We start from the raw sequence: 16,346 nt of genomic DNA on the forward strand, positions 1-16,346 counted from the left end.
AACTATAACTCTAAACTAAAGCTCGAAACTAATACTTTAAACTAAAACTCTAAACTAAAGATCTAAACTAAAACTCTAAACTACAACTAAACTAAACTAAAAATGTAAAATAAAGCTCTAAACTAAAACTCTAAACTAAAACTCAACTAAACTAAAACTCTAAACTAGTACTCTAAACTAAAATTCTAAACTAAAACTTCACCCTATTGCTCTAAAATGAAATTTTAAATTTAAACTCTAAACTAAGACTCCAAACTATAACTCTAAACTAAAAATATAAACTAAAATTCTGAACTAAAACTCCTAACTAATGCTCTAAACTAAAAAATCTATGCTGAAACTCTAAATTAAAACCTAAAACTCTAACTAAGACTCTAAACTAAAACTCTAAAATAAAACAAAAGTAAACTAAAAATCTAAACTAAAACTCTATACTAAAACTTTAAAGTAAAACTCCGAACTAAAATTCTAAGCTAAAACTGTAAACTATAACTTGAAACTAAAACTATAAACTAATGTTCTAAACTAAAACTCTAAACTAAAACCCTAAACTAAAACTCCAAACTAAAACTCCAAACTAAAACTCTAAACTAAAATTCAAACAAAAACTCTAAACTAAAATTCAAAAACTAAAACTCTAAATTTGTACTCTAAACTAAAACTCTATTAAAAATTTCAAACTAAAACTCTAAACTAATTCTTTAAACTAAAATTCTAAACTAAAGATTTAAACTAAAACTCTAAACTAAAACTGTAAACTAAAACTCCAAACTAAAACTCTAAACTAAAACTCTAAACTAAAAAACTAAAACTCTAAACTAAATTTCTAGACTAAAACTCTCAACTAAAACTCTACACTAAAACCCTAACTAAAAATCTAAAGTAAAATTCTAAACTAAATCTCTAAACTAAAACGCTAAAAAAAAATTTTAAACTAAGGGTCTAATCTAAAACTTTAAACTAATAGTCTAAACAATAACTGTAGACTAAAACTGTAAATTAAAAGTCTAAACTAAAAATCTAAAGTAAAGTTCTAAACTAAATCTATAAACTAAAACTCTTGACAAAAATTTTAAACTAAGCCTCTAAACTAAAACTCTAAACTAAAGCTCGGAACTAATACTTTAAACTAAATCTCTAAACTAAAGATCTAAAGTAAAACTCTAAACTAAAAATCTAAACTAAGACTAAACTAAAACTAAACTAAAACTCTAAACTAAAACTAAACTAAACTAAAATTCTAAAATAAAGCTCTAAACTAAAACTCTAAACTAAAACTGAGCTAAAGTAAAACTCTAAAATAGTACTCTAAACTAAAATTCTAAACTACAAGTCTAAACTAAAATTCTAAACTAAAATTCTAAACTAAAACTCCAACCTATTGCTCTCAAATGAAATTATAAATATAAACTCTAAACTAAAACTCTAAACTACAACTCTAAACTAAAACTATGAATTAAAACTCTAAGCTAAAACTCTTAACTGGAACTCTAAACTAAAACTCTAAACTAAAAATATAAACTAAAAATCTGAACTAAAACTCCTAACTAATGCTCTAAACTAAAAAATCTATGCTGAAACTCTAAATTAAAACCTAAAACTCTAACTAAAACTCTAAACTAAAATTCTAAAATAAAACAAAAGTAAACTAAAAATTTAAACTAAAACTCTATACTAAAACTAAACTAAAATTCCAAACTAAAATTCCAAACTAAAACTCTAAACTAAAATTTGAAGCTAAAGCTCTAAACTAAAACTCTAAACTAATACTCTGAACTATAAAATCTGAACTAAAACTCTAAATTAATACTCTAAACTAAAATTTAAACAAAAACTCTAAACTAAAATTCAAAAACTAAAACTCTAAATTTGTACTCTAAACTAAAACTCTATTAAAAATTTTAAACTAAAACTTTAAACTAATACTCTAAAATCTAACAACATAACTAAAACAAAAAATTTTAAGCAAAATTCTAAACTGAAATTCTAAACTAAAACTCTAAAATAAAATTATAAACTAAAACTCTAAACTAAATCTCTAAACTAAAAAAATATATATTAGAACTCTAAATTTAAAACCTAAAACTCTACCTAAAACTCTAAACTAAAACTCTTAACTAAATTTTTAAACTAAAACTCCAAACTAAAAATATAAACTAAAACTCTGAACTAAAACTCTAAACTATTAAACTAAACTAAAACTACGGCTGCGTAGTTTCGATGAGCAACCTTAGAGTACCATTGAAACGGCCAAATAAATAAATCAAAAAAATGCATATACTAAACTAAAAGTCTAAATTAAAACTCTAAACTAAAAGTCTAAACTAAAACTCTAAACTAATTCTTTAAACTAAATCTCTAAACTAAAGATAAAAACTAAAACTCTAAACTAAAACTCTAAACGAAAACTAAAACTAAACTAAAAATATAAACTAAAACTCTAAACTAAAACTCTAAACTAGTAAGCTAAACTAATACTCTAAACTAAAACTCTAAACTAAAACTCTAAACGAAAACTAAACTAAACTAAAAATATAAACTAAAATTCTAAACTAAAACTCTAAAGTAAAACTCTAAACAAACATTTTAAACTAAGGCTCTAAAGTAAAACTCTAAACTAATGCTCTAAACAAAAACTCTAAACTAAAACTGTAAATTAAAACTCTAAGGCAAAGCTCTAAACTAAAACTCTAAACTAAAAATCTAAAGTTAAATTCTAAACTAAAACTCCAAACTAAAACTCTAAATTTTACAAAATTTTACAAAACAAAAATTTAAAATAAGGCTCTAAACTAAAACTCTAAACTAAAATAAGGTAAACTAAAAATCTAAACTAATACTCTAAACTAAAACTAAACTAAAATTCTAAACTAAAACTCTAAATTAAACTCTAAACTAAAACTCTAAACTAAAAATCTAAACTAAAATTCTAAACTAAAATCTAAACTAGAACTCAAAACTAAAATTTAAACAAAAACTTCAAAGTAAAATCCTAAACTAAAACTCCAAACTTGTACTCTAAACCAAAACTCTAAACTAAAACTCTAAACTAAAATTCTAAACTGAATCTTTAAACTAAAATTCTGAATTAAAACTCTAAACTAAAGCTCTAAATTACAACTCTAAACTATCACTCTAAACAAAAACTAAACTAAACTAAAAAGCTAAACTAAAGCTCTAAACTAATACTTTAAACTAAAACTCTAAAATGAAATTCTAAACTTAAACTCTAAACTAAAACTCTAAACTAAAATTCTAAGCTAAAACTCTTAATTAAAACTCTAAACTAAAACTCTTAGCTAAAACTTTAAACTAAAACCCTAAACTAAAAATCTAAACTGAAACCTAACTAATAGTCTAAACTCAAACTCTAAAATAAAATTCTAAACTAAAACTCTAAACTATCACTCTAAAATGAAATTCTAAACTTAAACTCTAAACTAAAACTCTAAACTAAAATTCTAAGCTAAAACTATGAATTAAAACTCTAAACTAAAACTCTTAACTGAAACTCTAAATTAAAATCCTACACTAAAAATCTAAACTGAAACTCTAAACTAATAGTCTAAACTAAAACTCTAAAATAAAACTCTAAACTAAAACTCTGAACTAAAGCTCTAAACTAATACTCTAAACTAAAAATCTAAACTTAAAATCTAAACTAAAACTATAAAATAAAACTCTAACCTAAAACTCTAAATTAAAGTCTAAATTAAAACTCTAACTAATTTTTTAAAAACTATAGCTGTCTCCTCCTCAACACCTTCCTCCTTACGCTAAAGTTTTTTATTGTTTAAAAAAATAGAGTTGTGAGAAAGAGTCAAACTTTAGCGTAAAGAGCAGGGCGTTGAGGAGGGGGCAGCCCCTTTCATATACGGAATAATTTCTGTTCGTTTTAAGTTTTAGTGTTGCTCCTTACTTTCAGTTAAAAAACTTGTTTTTTTATTTAATTTTGAACATTTTTGAATTAATGCAGGTTTTGATTTTGGCTCACCGTACTTGAATAATTGAAACAAAATGTGCATACTTATTTTACTTTTATTTGGTTAAATGGCTTTCTCGAAAGTTGTTTAATTTTATTTACGAGCGTTTTTATTAGTAATAAATATACGTAACTTACGAATTAACATACGTAACGAACTTCTATATTCAGATATTTTTAATAGATATATTAGGGGGTTTGCCCCCTAGTCAATACCTCACTCTTTACGCTAAAGTTTGAATTTTGTTCTAATTCTTTAAAAATGACCCCTTAATCAAGAAGGCCGTTAATTAGAATAAATAGCTCTTATGAAAGTACTAAAAAATCTTTGGCTTAAAGAGCGAGATATTGACTAGGGGGCGAACTCAATCATATACGTAATAATTTCTGTTTGTTTGAGTTTTGATGTCTCTCCTTACTCTGTTTTGTTTTTATTTAATTTCTAACCTTTTTTTAAATAATGCTGGGAAATCCGAAACCCCCTTCACAGATACGTTCCTTTCCTCATGAAATCTTCCTCCATGGAAAGATCCTCCCACATAACCCCCGACCCCCGCCCCTGCTACCTGAAAAAATCCCCCCTGAAAACGTCTGTATACTTCCCAATAACCAGCACTATATGTAAACATTGCGTAAAGTTCATAACTTTCAGCCCTCCACCCGGGGAATTTTAGGGATTAAGTCTTCCTAAAAGGCATATTTATTATATTTTCGCCAATGCTGAACAAAATGGCTATCTAAAAATTTTGATCGGGAGACTTTGGGAAAAAATGAGCGTGGGAGGGGTCCTAGTTGCCCTCCATTTTTTTAGTCACTTAAAAAGAGCGCTATAACTTTTAATTTCCGTTTGAATGTGCCCTCCCACGATATTCTAGGACCATTGGGTCAATATGATCACCCCCGAGAAAAAATAATAATAAAAAATAATAAAAAATAAACGCTCATCAGTGATCTTTCTTCCGGCAAAAAATAGAAAATTCCACATTTTTGCAGATAAGAGCTTGAAACCTCTACACTAGGGTTCTCTGATACGCTGAATCTGATGGAGTGATTTTCATTAAGGTGTCCCCCCTTTTCTCAAAAATCAGCAAATTTTCTCAGGCACGGAACTTTTGATGGGTAAGACTAAACTTCATGAAACCTATATATTTGAAATCAACATTAAAATCTGATTCCTTTGATGTATCTATTGGTATCAAAATTCCGTTTTTTAGAGTTTCGGTTACTATTGAGTCGGGTCGCTCCTTACTTACAGTTCGTTACCACGAACTGTTTGAAAAGCCTTATTCTTTGTACCCTCATATATTATTCAAACTTTCTTGAATCTTCTCTTTTAAATCTTTCTTTTAAATGTTCCCTTTGCATAAACTATTTCTTAGACTGCTCGGCCTTTAAATTTATAATTTAAATGAAACAAAAATACTATAAAACAGGTAGAACTTTTTAATAAGGTAGAACTTAATTTAGTAAGCTACTTGCTGCTTTCAGCTGGGCCAGGCATTTTCTGCCTAGCCTGACATCTAAAGTTCAGACTTTACGAGGGTGTATGTTTAACCGGAAGTACCTTGGGGGGAGGCTTCACCGTAAGCTTTTCAAGAAAGAAAAGACCAAGTCCAAGATTTGCGAAGCTGAATGGTGGAACCGCAGTAGACGCAAGTATACAATGAACTTTTTCGTGACTTGGGAAGTGGGCCTGAACGGTGTTTGCCTTTCTGTAAAAGAAGGTTTGAGATTTTTGCCCTCCGATTAAAAGGTGAACTAGAACTTCCATTTTCGAATCAAATGAGCCCCTCTATGAAGCGTATACGAGCATCCCTGTCATAGAAACTACACATGGCCTCAGGGCATAACTTAGAACGCCTGCTCCCGGGCCCTGGGGGGTTGTACCGACACAGAAGTGTTTCTTATCCAACCTTTGAACTATTTTTAAGAAAATGGCTATCTCAAAATTTTTATCGGATGGGTTGGATGGGTGACTAGTTGTCCTCCTATCTCTTGACTCTTGAAAAGTGAAATCGAACTTTTGATTTGCAATCAAATGAGCCCTCTCTAAAACTTATACGAGCATGCCTTTCATATGAACCATATATGCCCCCAGGACATACCTTACAACACCTGTCACCATGCCCGGGGGGCTTGTTTCAATACCTGAGTTTTTGTTATCTGACTCTTGAAACATTTTTAACAAAACGGCTATCTCAAAATTTTAATTTGATGAATTTGGGGAAAAAGGGGCGTGGAGGGGGGGGGGGTTAGTTGTCCTTCAATCTCTTTTGACTTTCAAAAACTGAACTATAACTTTCAATTTCCAATCAAATGAGCTCTCTCTGAAATTTGTACGAGCATCCTTTCCGTAATAGCAATATATTCCTCCAGGGCATAGCTTACAACGCCTACCCCCCGGCCCTGGGGGGTTGCGTTGACCCCGGAGTTTCTGTTATATGATCTTTGAACTATTTTTAAAAAAATGGCTCCCTCAAAGTTCTTATCGGATGGCTTGAGGAAAACAAGGCTTGGAGGGGGGGAGCTAGTTGCCTTCCGACCTCTTTTGACTCTTAAAAAGTGAACCAAAAGTTTTAATTTCCAATCAAATTAACCCTCTTTGAAGTTTTTACGAGCATCCCCTCCATAAGAACCATATATGCCCCCAGGGCATAACTTACAACGCCTTCCCCCGGACCCAAGGGGATTATGTCGAGACCGGAGTTTTTGTTATGTGATCTTTGAATTAATTTTAACCAAATGGCTATCTCAAAATTTATCAGATGCATTTGGGAAAAAAGGGCGTTTGGGGGGGGGGGGAGCTGGTTCTTATATCGTATATTTGGCTAACTTATCATCATTTCTTGTCACATAACTAAAAGCAATGGTCCATGACTTGTTGGCAAAATTGGAACAAGTTAATATTTTGGGAATTCTATGTGAAACGCAGTAATGAGCCAACTCGACGAATACAGAAGTTACCGTTTCTAAAAATGATAGATCACAAAATTTTAATACCTAATGCCTCCTATTCATGAGGTCATTGAACAAGTGTCAACCCTAACTCCTCCGCTCTGATGTAGTTAATGAAATTTGGCTCGATTTTATTTCATTGGCAGCGCGCTAGCGCGCCTAAGTAAAGAACGATGTTTTTTTGTTTTTGTTTTTTTCTATACCCGGGCACTTCGTATTGTTGCCGAAGAAAATTCGAAAAGAGCTCATTCGATTGGAAGTTGGAGTGGCTAGGGCCTTTTTAATAGTCGAAAGTGATTGGAGGGCAACTATCCCCCCCCCTCCCCTGCCCCACCTTACCCCCAACACATCCCATCAAAATTTTGAGATAGCCATTTGGTTCAGCATAGTTCAATACCAGATAGAAAATATATTTTTGTAGAGGACACTCCCCCACAACCCACGGGTCAAGGGTTTTAAGTTATGCCCTGAGGGCATATAAGAACGATGTTGGCACAATGTACTATTTATTATTTTTTCCTTTAGAGCATTGGCGCTTCATATGGAAGGGGTCGTCGTAGAAACTTCAAAAGGGGCTCATTCGATTGGAATTTGAGAGTTCTAGTGCCCTTTTTAATAGTCGAAAGTGATGGGAGGGCAACTAGCCCCCCCCCCTCCACGCCCGTCAGTCCCCATAACACATCCAATCCAAATTTTGTGATAGCCATTTTGTTCAGCGTAGTTGATTTCTAGATAGAAAATATGTTCTTGAGGAGGACACTCCCCCCGAACCCTCAGGGCAAGGGTTTTGAGTTATGCCCTGGGGGCATATAAAGTTCTTATAGAAGGCAATGTCGTAGAAACTTCAAAAAAGGCTCATTCGATTAGAAATTCAAAGGGCTAGAGCCCTTTTAATAGTCGAAAGTGATTGGAGGGCAACTAGCCCCCCCCCCCACGCCCATGATTCTCCCAAACACATCCAATCCAAATTTTGAGATAGCCATTTGCTTCAGCGTAGTTGATTTTCAGATAGAAAATATGTTTTCAAGGAGGACACTCCCCCACAACCCTCAGGGCAAGGGTTTTAAGTTATGCCCTGGGGGCATATAAGGTTTTTATTGAAGGCGTTGTCGTAGAAACTTAAAAAAAGGCTCATTCAATTGGAAATTCAAAGTGCTAGTGCCCTTTCAATAGTCAAAAGTGATTGGAGGGCAACTAGTCCCCCCCCCTCACGCCCATCATTCCCCCAAACCCATCCAATCAAAATTTTGAGATAGCAATTTTGTTCAGAGTAGTTGATTTCCAGATAGAAAATATGTTTTTGAGGAGGGCCTTCCCCAGAGCCCTCAGGGCAAGGGTTTTAAGTCATTCCCTGAGGGCACATAAGGTTTTTATAGAAGGCGTTGTCGTAGAAACTTCAAAACCGGCTCATTCGATTGGAAATGCAAAGGGCTAATGCCCTTTTTAATAGTCGAAAGTGATTGGAGGGCAACTACGCCACCCACGCCCATCATTCCCCCAAAAACATCCAATAACAATTTTAAGATAGCCATTTTGTTTAAGCGTAGATGATTTCCAGATAGAAAATATATTTTTGTGAAGGACACTCCCCCATAACCCTCAGGGCAAGGGTTTTAAGTTATGCCCTGGGGGCATATAAGGTTTTATAGAAGGCGTAGTCGCAGAAAGTTCAAAAGGGGCTCATTCGATTGAAAATTCAAGGGGCTAGTGCCCTTTTTAATAGTCGAAAGTGATTAGAGAGTGACTAACGCCCCTCTCACGCCCACCATTTTCCCAAACACATCCAATAAAGATTTTGAGAGAGCCATTTTGTTCCACGCAGTTCAAAGTTCAGGAAATTATACCTTTTGAGCAGGACACTCCCCCCGAAGTCTTCAGGGCAAGGGTTATAATTTATGCCTTGGGGTCATATAAGGTTTTTATTGAAATCTTTGTCGTAGAAACTTGAAAAAGGGCTCATTTGATTGGAAATTCAAAGGGATTGTGCCCTTTTTAATAGTCAAAAGTGATTTGAGGGCAACTAACCCCCCTCTCACGCCCATCTTTTCTCCAAATACATCCAATCAATATTTTAGAAAGCCATTTTATTCAACGTAGTTGAAAGTTTTGGAAATTAGGCCTTTAACGATGACAACCCCCCCCCCCACAGCCCTCAGGGCAAGGGTTGTAAGTTATGCCCTGGGGGTGCATAAGGTTTTTATTGAAAGCGTAGAAACTTCAAAAGGGCTCATTCAATTGGAAATTGAAAGGGCTAGTGTCTTTTTTAATAGTTGAAAGTGATTGGAGAGCAACTAACACCCCTCTCACGCCAACGATTTTCCCAAACACATCCAATGAAAAAATTGAGATATCCATTTAGTTCAACGTAGTTGAAAGTTCTTGAAATAAGGTCTTTTAGGATGATAATCCCCAAAGAGCCCTCAGTGCAAGGGTTTTAAGTTGTGGCCTGGGGGCATATAAAGTTTATATAGAAAGTTGTTATAGAAATTTCCAAAAGGGCTCATTTGAATGGAAATTGAAATTGCCCTTTTTAATAGTCGAAAGTGAGTGGAGAGTAATTAACCCCCCTTTTACACCCACCATTTCCCCAAAAATCTTCAATCAAAGTTTAGAGATATCCATTTTGTTCAACGTAATTGAAAGTTCTGGAAATTATGTATTGAAGGATGACAAACCCCCCAGAGCCCCAAGGGCAAAGGTTGTAAGGTCTGCCCTGGGGGCTTATATGGTTTTTATAGATAGAATTGTCTTAAAACTTCAAATGTGACTCATTCAATTCGAAATTGAGAGGGCTAGTGCCCTTTGTAATATTCGAAAATGATTAGAGGGTAACTAACCCCCCTCTCACGCCCACCATTCCTCCAAACACATCCAATCAAAATTTTCAGATAGTCATTTTGTTCAACGTAGTAGAAAGTTTTGGAAATTAGGTCTTTGAGAATGACACCCCCCCTCAGCACTCAGGGCAAGGGTTGTAAGTTATGCCCTGGGAGCATATAAGATTTTTATTGAAAGTTTTGTCGTAGAAACTTAAAAAGGGCTCATTTGATTGGAAATTGAAATGGCTAGGGCCATTTTTAATAGTTGAAAGTGATTGGAGAGCTACTAACACCCCTTCCACGCCCACAATTTCCCCAAACATATCCAATCAAAATTTTTAGATAGCCATTTTGTTCCACGCAGTTTAAAGTTCAGGAAATTATACCTTTGAGCAGGACACTCCCCCCACAGTCTTTAGGGCAAGGGTTGTAAGTTATGCCCTGGGAGCATGTAAGTTTTTATTGAAATCTTATAAAATAGACTATTAAAAAGAATAGTCTTCATTCTTTGTGCTGACAAAACGAATCTGGAGAAGAACCCTCGAAGAATACAAGATTCAAATCCCTGCCGAAAATTCAGTCCGAAAGGAGGTGTTTCCTAAGCTATTTAAGCTCCTCTGGGATGAGCTGGTAAAGGATGACAATGTCAACCTTCAAAATGGGTTCACAGCATGCTTTGACAGAAAGCGTTGCATCGAAAAGATTCCCGATAGGCGATCAAATGACGAAATCCGTGAGGTAGTTGGTGATTCTGTCATAGCTTCCTTTGAAAAAAGGTGGTTTGTCATTGTTAATACTGTGTTGCGTAAGTGAACAAAGCTTTACAAGGCTCCCGGAAAATCACTAGCTGAATCAAGCGACAGAAAAGATGAAGATCCTGAGGAGTTAAGGACGAGTGAAGTAAAATCTGGCAAAGCTAAAATGAAGCCGAATAAAGGAAAGGGATCTAGAAAAAAGTTACGAGAAGTCCTGAATCTAGACTGCTCATCTGACGACGCATCAGACAACTTGCCGGAAAAACTGTGTGACGATTCCAGTGAACTTAGTTGGGATGAAGGCCAGAACAATTGAACATGAGGGTGGTCACAATTCTACTTGTAAGAAGGACTAATGTCTTCTAATTAAACTGTCTGACTTCTATGCTGTCTTCTATGAGAAAGATTTCTACATTGGGCGAACGGAAGACTATCCAGATGAGGGGATGGTGAAGTTCAAATTTATGGGACGTGTGAACAACACCTCAGTTACAACTGGCCCAAGAAAGGTGATGTCAGTGTTGGCGAAGAAAGATATGTTTTTGCTGGACTATTCGTTCGAAAAGGACATGGCCCCTTCCAAATTGCAGGGCACCGTGAAGTTACAAAGTCATACGAAAAACTTTGCAAAGAACACAAATTCTAGCCACCGGTTTTCCGGAATTTTTCTGCAAGTTCTGTTTTTTGACATAATCTTAGTCTAATCTTCTGTATTTTTTTAAATTTTGTTCAATATAAGTGACGTTTTTTACATTAAATCTTAGAGGAAAAAGTCGGTAAATAAGTGGTTGTTCAAACTTACCGAAAGCATGGTCAACTTTGAACAGATTAGGGAACTACATGGACAGTACACAAAATAAAATAGCGCCGTTCAAAGTTGGACGAAGTATGGGAACACCATTTTCAAAAAAAAATTATGACAATGTGGGAAGGGAGAGAAAAAATCCGTAACGTCCACCCTCTTCAGCGGTCAGAAATAAATATGGAAATGTGTTTCTAGGTTGTTATATTGCCAATTACAAAATTTATTGCGAAATAAAGGAGAAAAAAGGTACTTTTAGTTCAAAGTAACCCCGTTCAATGCCCTTTTTAATATTCAAAAGTGATTAGAGGGCAACTAGTCCCCCTCCCATGCCCAGCCTCTTATTTGCCCATCATGTTTAAAAACTAAATGTTGCCTTAAGATTTACTTTATATTACTTTATATCAAATAAAGTAAACAGATTTTTTTGCGAATGGTATCATGTTTTCTATTTCAGGTCAACTAGAGGAGGTATGGAACTAAATTAAACACCACTATTTGTGTCCAGATTTTTAAAAGGGTGTATGTTGTTAAAAATTGCTGAATTTTTCTCCAGCATACAAATAGCAGGTCAAACTATAAAGCCTTAAAAAAAGAAAAGATTTAAAGTATTATTTTCTTTTTCCCCGAAAAGACTGTGTCAATATAAAACGAACAGTGATGACAGTGGTCAAATATGGCTCTGAAGCATGGACGCTCCGAAAAGCGGATGAAGATTTGCTAGATGTTTTCCAGAGAAATTGCTTAAGGATTTTTCTGGGTACCCGGCTGACTGACCGTATTCCAAACAATAGGCAATACGAAAAATGTGGTTCAATAATGCTCTCTAGGGCTATAATAAAAGAAAGGTTGAGGTGGTTAAGGCACGTTGTGCGGATGAAGGATGACAGATTGTCGAAGGTTGTACTTTTCGACCAACCATCTAGGGCTAAACGGAAAGCAGGTCGTCCCCGTCCGGGGTGGGGGGACGTCATAAAGAAAGATTTAAAGGAAATGGGAACTTCGTGGGCAGGTGTAAAAAGGGAGGCTTTGAATAGATTGGGGTGGAGGAGGAGCGGGCGTAGCTGTGTTGGCCTCAGGTGGCTAGGTGCTGCGGTGAGTCGTTAGTAGTAGTAGTAGTAACATAAAACAAACAGAAATTAACCAAAAAAAACTTTTTCCACAAAATAAGTTTTTCAAAGAAAAATAAAGTACTCCATTAAACCAAAAATGAGCAAAAATAAAATCAAATAATCTATCAAGCGTGAAACTACCACAAATCAGTATCGATCAATAAATGAAACCCAAAACGAACAGAAATTACAATAAATAACCGAGTAAAACTCAAAACGAGCAGAAATTAACATTAGTAGGGCTTAAGACCACTATGCCTTCCTAAGGCCAGAACATACTTTGCACTTTACTGAAAAAAATACAAATGATTTTGAATTGTCAGCTCCATATTTATATACTGTTATGTAGTAATCAGAATGTTAATATTATTTGATTTATTAAAGTTATGAAAGTAAAGACATTTATATTTTTTCAGTGAAGTGCGAATTATGCTCTGGCCTTGGAAAGGCATAAGGGTTTTAAGCCCTACTTAGGTTAATTTCTGCTCGTTTTGAGTTTGACTTGGTTATTCATTGTAATTTCTCTTCTTTTTGGAGTTCATTTATTTATCGATGCTGATTTGTGGTAATTTTACGCTTGGTAGATCATTTCATTTTAGTTTTGCTCATTTTTGGTTTAATGGAGTTCTTTACTTTTCTTTGAAAAACTTATTTTGCGGAAATTTTTTTTTTTATTAATAGCTAAAAAGTACCATAGACAATCGACTTTGCAACATTTCATTAAAGACATAACTAGCGGCGCTTTTACTTTCTCTTTACTTGTGTTGACTATTTACATTGAAAATTGTTGTGAATAAAACATTATAGGTAGGCTAGTTTTAGAAGTAGCCTACCTATCAGAGAAGCTTATTCAAATAAACTGTAGATCATTTTCCAAGATGGTACAGACTTATCAGTCTCCTGTCAGAGTTTACAAGCACCCATTTGAGCTTATAATGGAGGTAAATAGGCTAGGCCTAGTAGTAATGTAAATTGGTTGATTTCTTATTAATTTTCTCCATTCACTGATTATTGAAATAGTTAAGAAATAGTCATACTTTTAGAATCAGTTTAGAACACTCTTTACACATACTTAGGCTAGGCTTAGGATAGCCTAGCCTAGAGTTAGATTTGCATCCTAAATCCAAATAAAAAATTAGCCTAGTTTTTGTTGCAAATGAACTTTATCCCACCCAATTTTTCTAATATATACCCTAAATTGTATGGGTAAATTTCTAGGTAGCACAATAGGCTAATTTAGCTAGGATGAAAGTGAAAACATCATTTGATGCCTTTTTTATGGTCTTTCATAATATAATAATTGCTTCTGTTGCAAATTGCATCTTGAGCCCTTGAAGGGGACCCAAAGGTATTTCAGGTAAATTTTTTGTTATTCATATTATTGACTTATGAATAAAGTAAACATATCACTTGATGCCTCTTTTTATGCTCTTTCTAAATAGCCTATAACAATTATTTTGGTAAAATTCTACTTTAGCTACTTTTGGCTCAGGAATTGGATTTTCAGAACTAAAGCCAGAGAAAAAGAAACTGATGATAAAATTCTACTTTAGCTACTTTTGGCTATCTTGGAAAGGGGTTTGGTTAGGAAAATGCAACTTTCAGGGATGGGTCTACAGGAGTCTAGATAGGTCTAGAGGGTCTGAAATATTCCTACATGACAGGTCTATACCTTACCTTAATTAATTACCTTAATTTGCACTTCAGAGCAAATTAAGGTCCATACTGGATCTGTTGTGCTCCGGGTCAAATGATGGCAAAAATTTGTCACTGTGTTAGGGCCCAGTGACACGCCATATGAGAGGTCTGCTGGAGATATGCAATTTAAGCCCACTTGGTAGCGGTAGCCACAAGGTAGGTATGGCCTGTAAGGACCATTCTCAGTGGCATAGAGCTGACACCACCGCACAACAGCAGCTTTGGATCGAGTATGCAAGATGGTTGGGTATGACAAGCAGCATCAGCCTCCTAGCAAGACATTCATTATAATAAAGTTGGCATCAGTCAGTAGATGAGTGGGACAGACAGTCCCACTCATATTTCCATGACTAGTTATTCCATTCCTTGTCAAGTCTGGACTTGAAGGATACAGCCATAGGTGCAGTTGCTATTTCAGCTTGAAGGCTATTCCAACCGTTGACAACACGCTTGGAAAAGAAGTGTTGCCGCGTTTGTGTTTTAACAAAACGTTTTGACAGCTTATGTGAGTGTCCTCTTGTCTGGTGCTGACTTGAATGTTTGGTAAAGAGGGGGTTATTTGGTTGTGCGTTATACTTGTAGGTCAGCATCATATCACCACGGCGGCATCTGAAGACAAGTGTTGGCAGCTGCATGCGTTCCAGTCTCTTGTTGTATGGGAGATCTTGTAGGCCAGCTTTGCATTTTGTGGCACGTCTCTGAACTCCTTTGATTAGACTGGTATCATTCTTATAAGAAGGGGAGGTGAGACACATACCAAAATCCAAAACAGGTCTAACTATAGCCTTATAGAGCCTTAGAAAGACTGTATAGGAGTGGCTGGTTATAGTGCGTTTGAGGAGACCAAGGCTTGAATTTGCTTTTGAAACTGCTTGTTGCCAGTGGCTGTGGAACTTCAGTTGTTCATCTATCAGCACTCCTAGATCTCTTTCTTTGGGACTTGTCTTTAGTACTAAGCTAGCCGGTGAATTGGGATCGGACATGCTATACTGGTGATGGAGGTTGTTGCTTCCAAAGTGAAGGACACTGCACTTCGATGTGTTAAATTCAAGTAGCTAGTCTTGTGCCCACATTTGGATTTTATGAAGGTCACGCTGCAGACTTTGTTGGTTTGCAGGCCCAAACAGCTTGGAGTCATCGGCATAGAGAGTGATGTTGTTTTCTGTTCCGTTCATCAAATTGTTGATGTATATAAGGAATAGGGTAGGGCCCAAGACAGTACCTTGGGGGACTCCGCTTACAACATCACATGGTTTGGAGAAGACCTTATCACCATTATTTGTGAAGAGTCAAACCTGCTGACTCCGGCCAGTCAGAAAGTCCATGACCCAATCGACCACATCCGAGTGGGTACCTGCTGCTGAAAGTTTCAATCTGAGACGGTTGTGTGGTACCTTGTTGAAAGCCTTGGCTAGGTCCAGTAAAATCAGGTCCACAGGGGTTCCTTTCTCCAGGTAATCTGTTATGGTGCTGTATATCTCAAGGAGATTGGTCTCAACTGATTTTCCTGGCAGAAATCCGTGCTGGTCAGGGGAAAGTATATTATTATTACAGAGATGTGTCAAAATATCAGCATTCACAATCTGCTCAAGGGTTTTTGCCACTGCTGAAGTCAGACTGATGGGTCTGTAGTATTTGGCTTTGGTGCGGTCACCTTTCTTGAATATTGGGGTGACATGGGTCAGCTTCCAGTCTTTGGGTACCTTTTTTGAGTCAAGCGACAGTTGGAATATATTGCATAGTGGTTGTGCAATTTCTTTGGCAAGCTCCTTCAATAGTCTTGGGAAAATACCTATTGAATTTTTGACAAAACAACATTTTACCTTAATTTTCATTTATCAGTTTCTTTTTCTCTGGCATTAGTTTTGAAAATGAAATTCCTGTTATTTGAGTAGAAATTTAAGCCAATATTAATGCTTTTTTTCACAATTTAGGAAATGTATTTGCATATCTTTAAAACCTTATAAATTAGGATTGAGCAAAGTTGTGAAGCTGAAAACAATTTTGCTATACATCCTTCAAGCAGAAGATCTATTTTGCATGGTTTCACTTTTATAACACACATATTTTTAAAGGTCAGGGTCCTCTAGAGGGAGAAGGAGTGGAGGTAGGTACTTCAAAACACCTTCCTGGTACATACTTTAGACTGTAGACCCATCCCTGAAAGTTTTGCTTTCCTAACCTAGCCCCTTTCCAAGATAGCCAAAAGTAGCTAAAGCAGAA

General features: G+C 35.2%; 1 protein-coding gene across 3 annotated transcripts in view; it reads left to right on the forward strand.

Moving 5' to 3' along the window:
- Window positions 1-13,168: 13,168 nt before the first annotated feature.
- retm (real-time) overlaps window positions 13,169-16,346 on the forward strand; it is a 126,855-nt gene continuing 123,677 nt past the window's right edge. For all 3 annotated transcript variants that reach the window (XM_089088275.1, XM_089088284.1, XM_089088292.1), the window contains exon 1: window positions 13,169-13,366. In XM_089088275.1, coding sequence (XP_088944401.1) covers window positions 13,304-13,366 — 63 coding nt within the window. In that variant the 5' untranslated portion in view covers window positions 13,169-13,303. The remainder of the gene's footprint in view (window positions 13,367-16,346) is intronic.

This window comes from Artemia sp. Qi Xiang Cuo, chromosome 1 (genome assembly GCF_049724085.1).
Source record: "Artemia sp. Qi Xiang Cuo chromosome 1, ASM4972408v1, whole genome shotgun sequence".
Lineage (NCBI taxonomy): Eukaryota > Metazoa > Arthropoda > Branchiopoda > Anostraca > Artemiidae > Artemia > Artemia sp. Qi Xiang Cuo.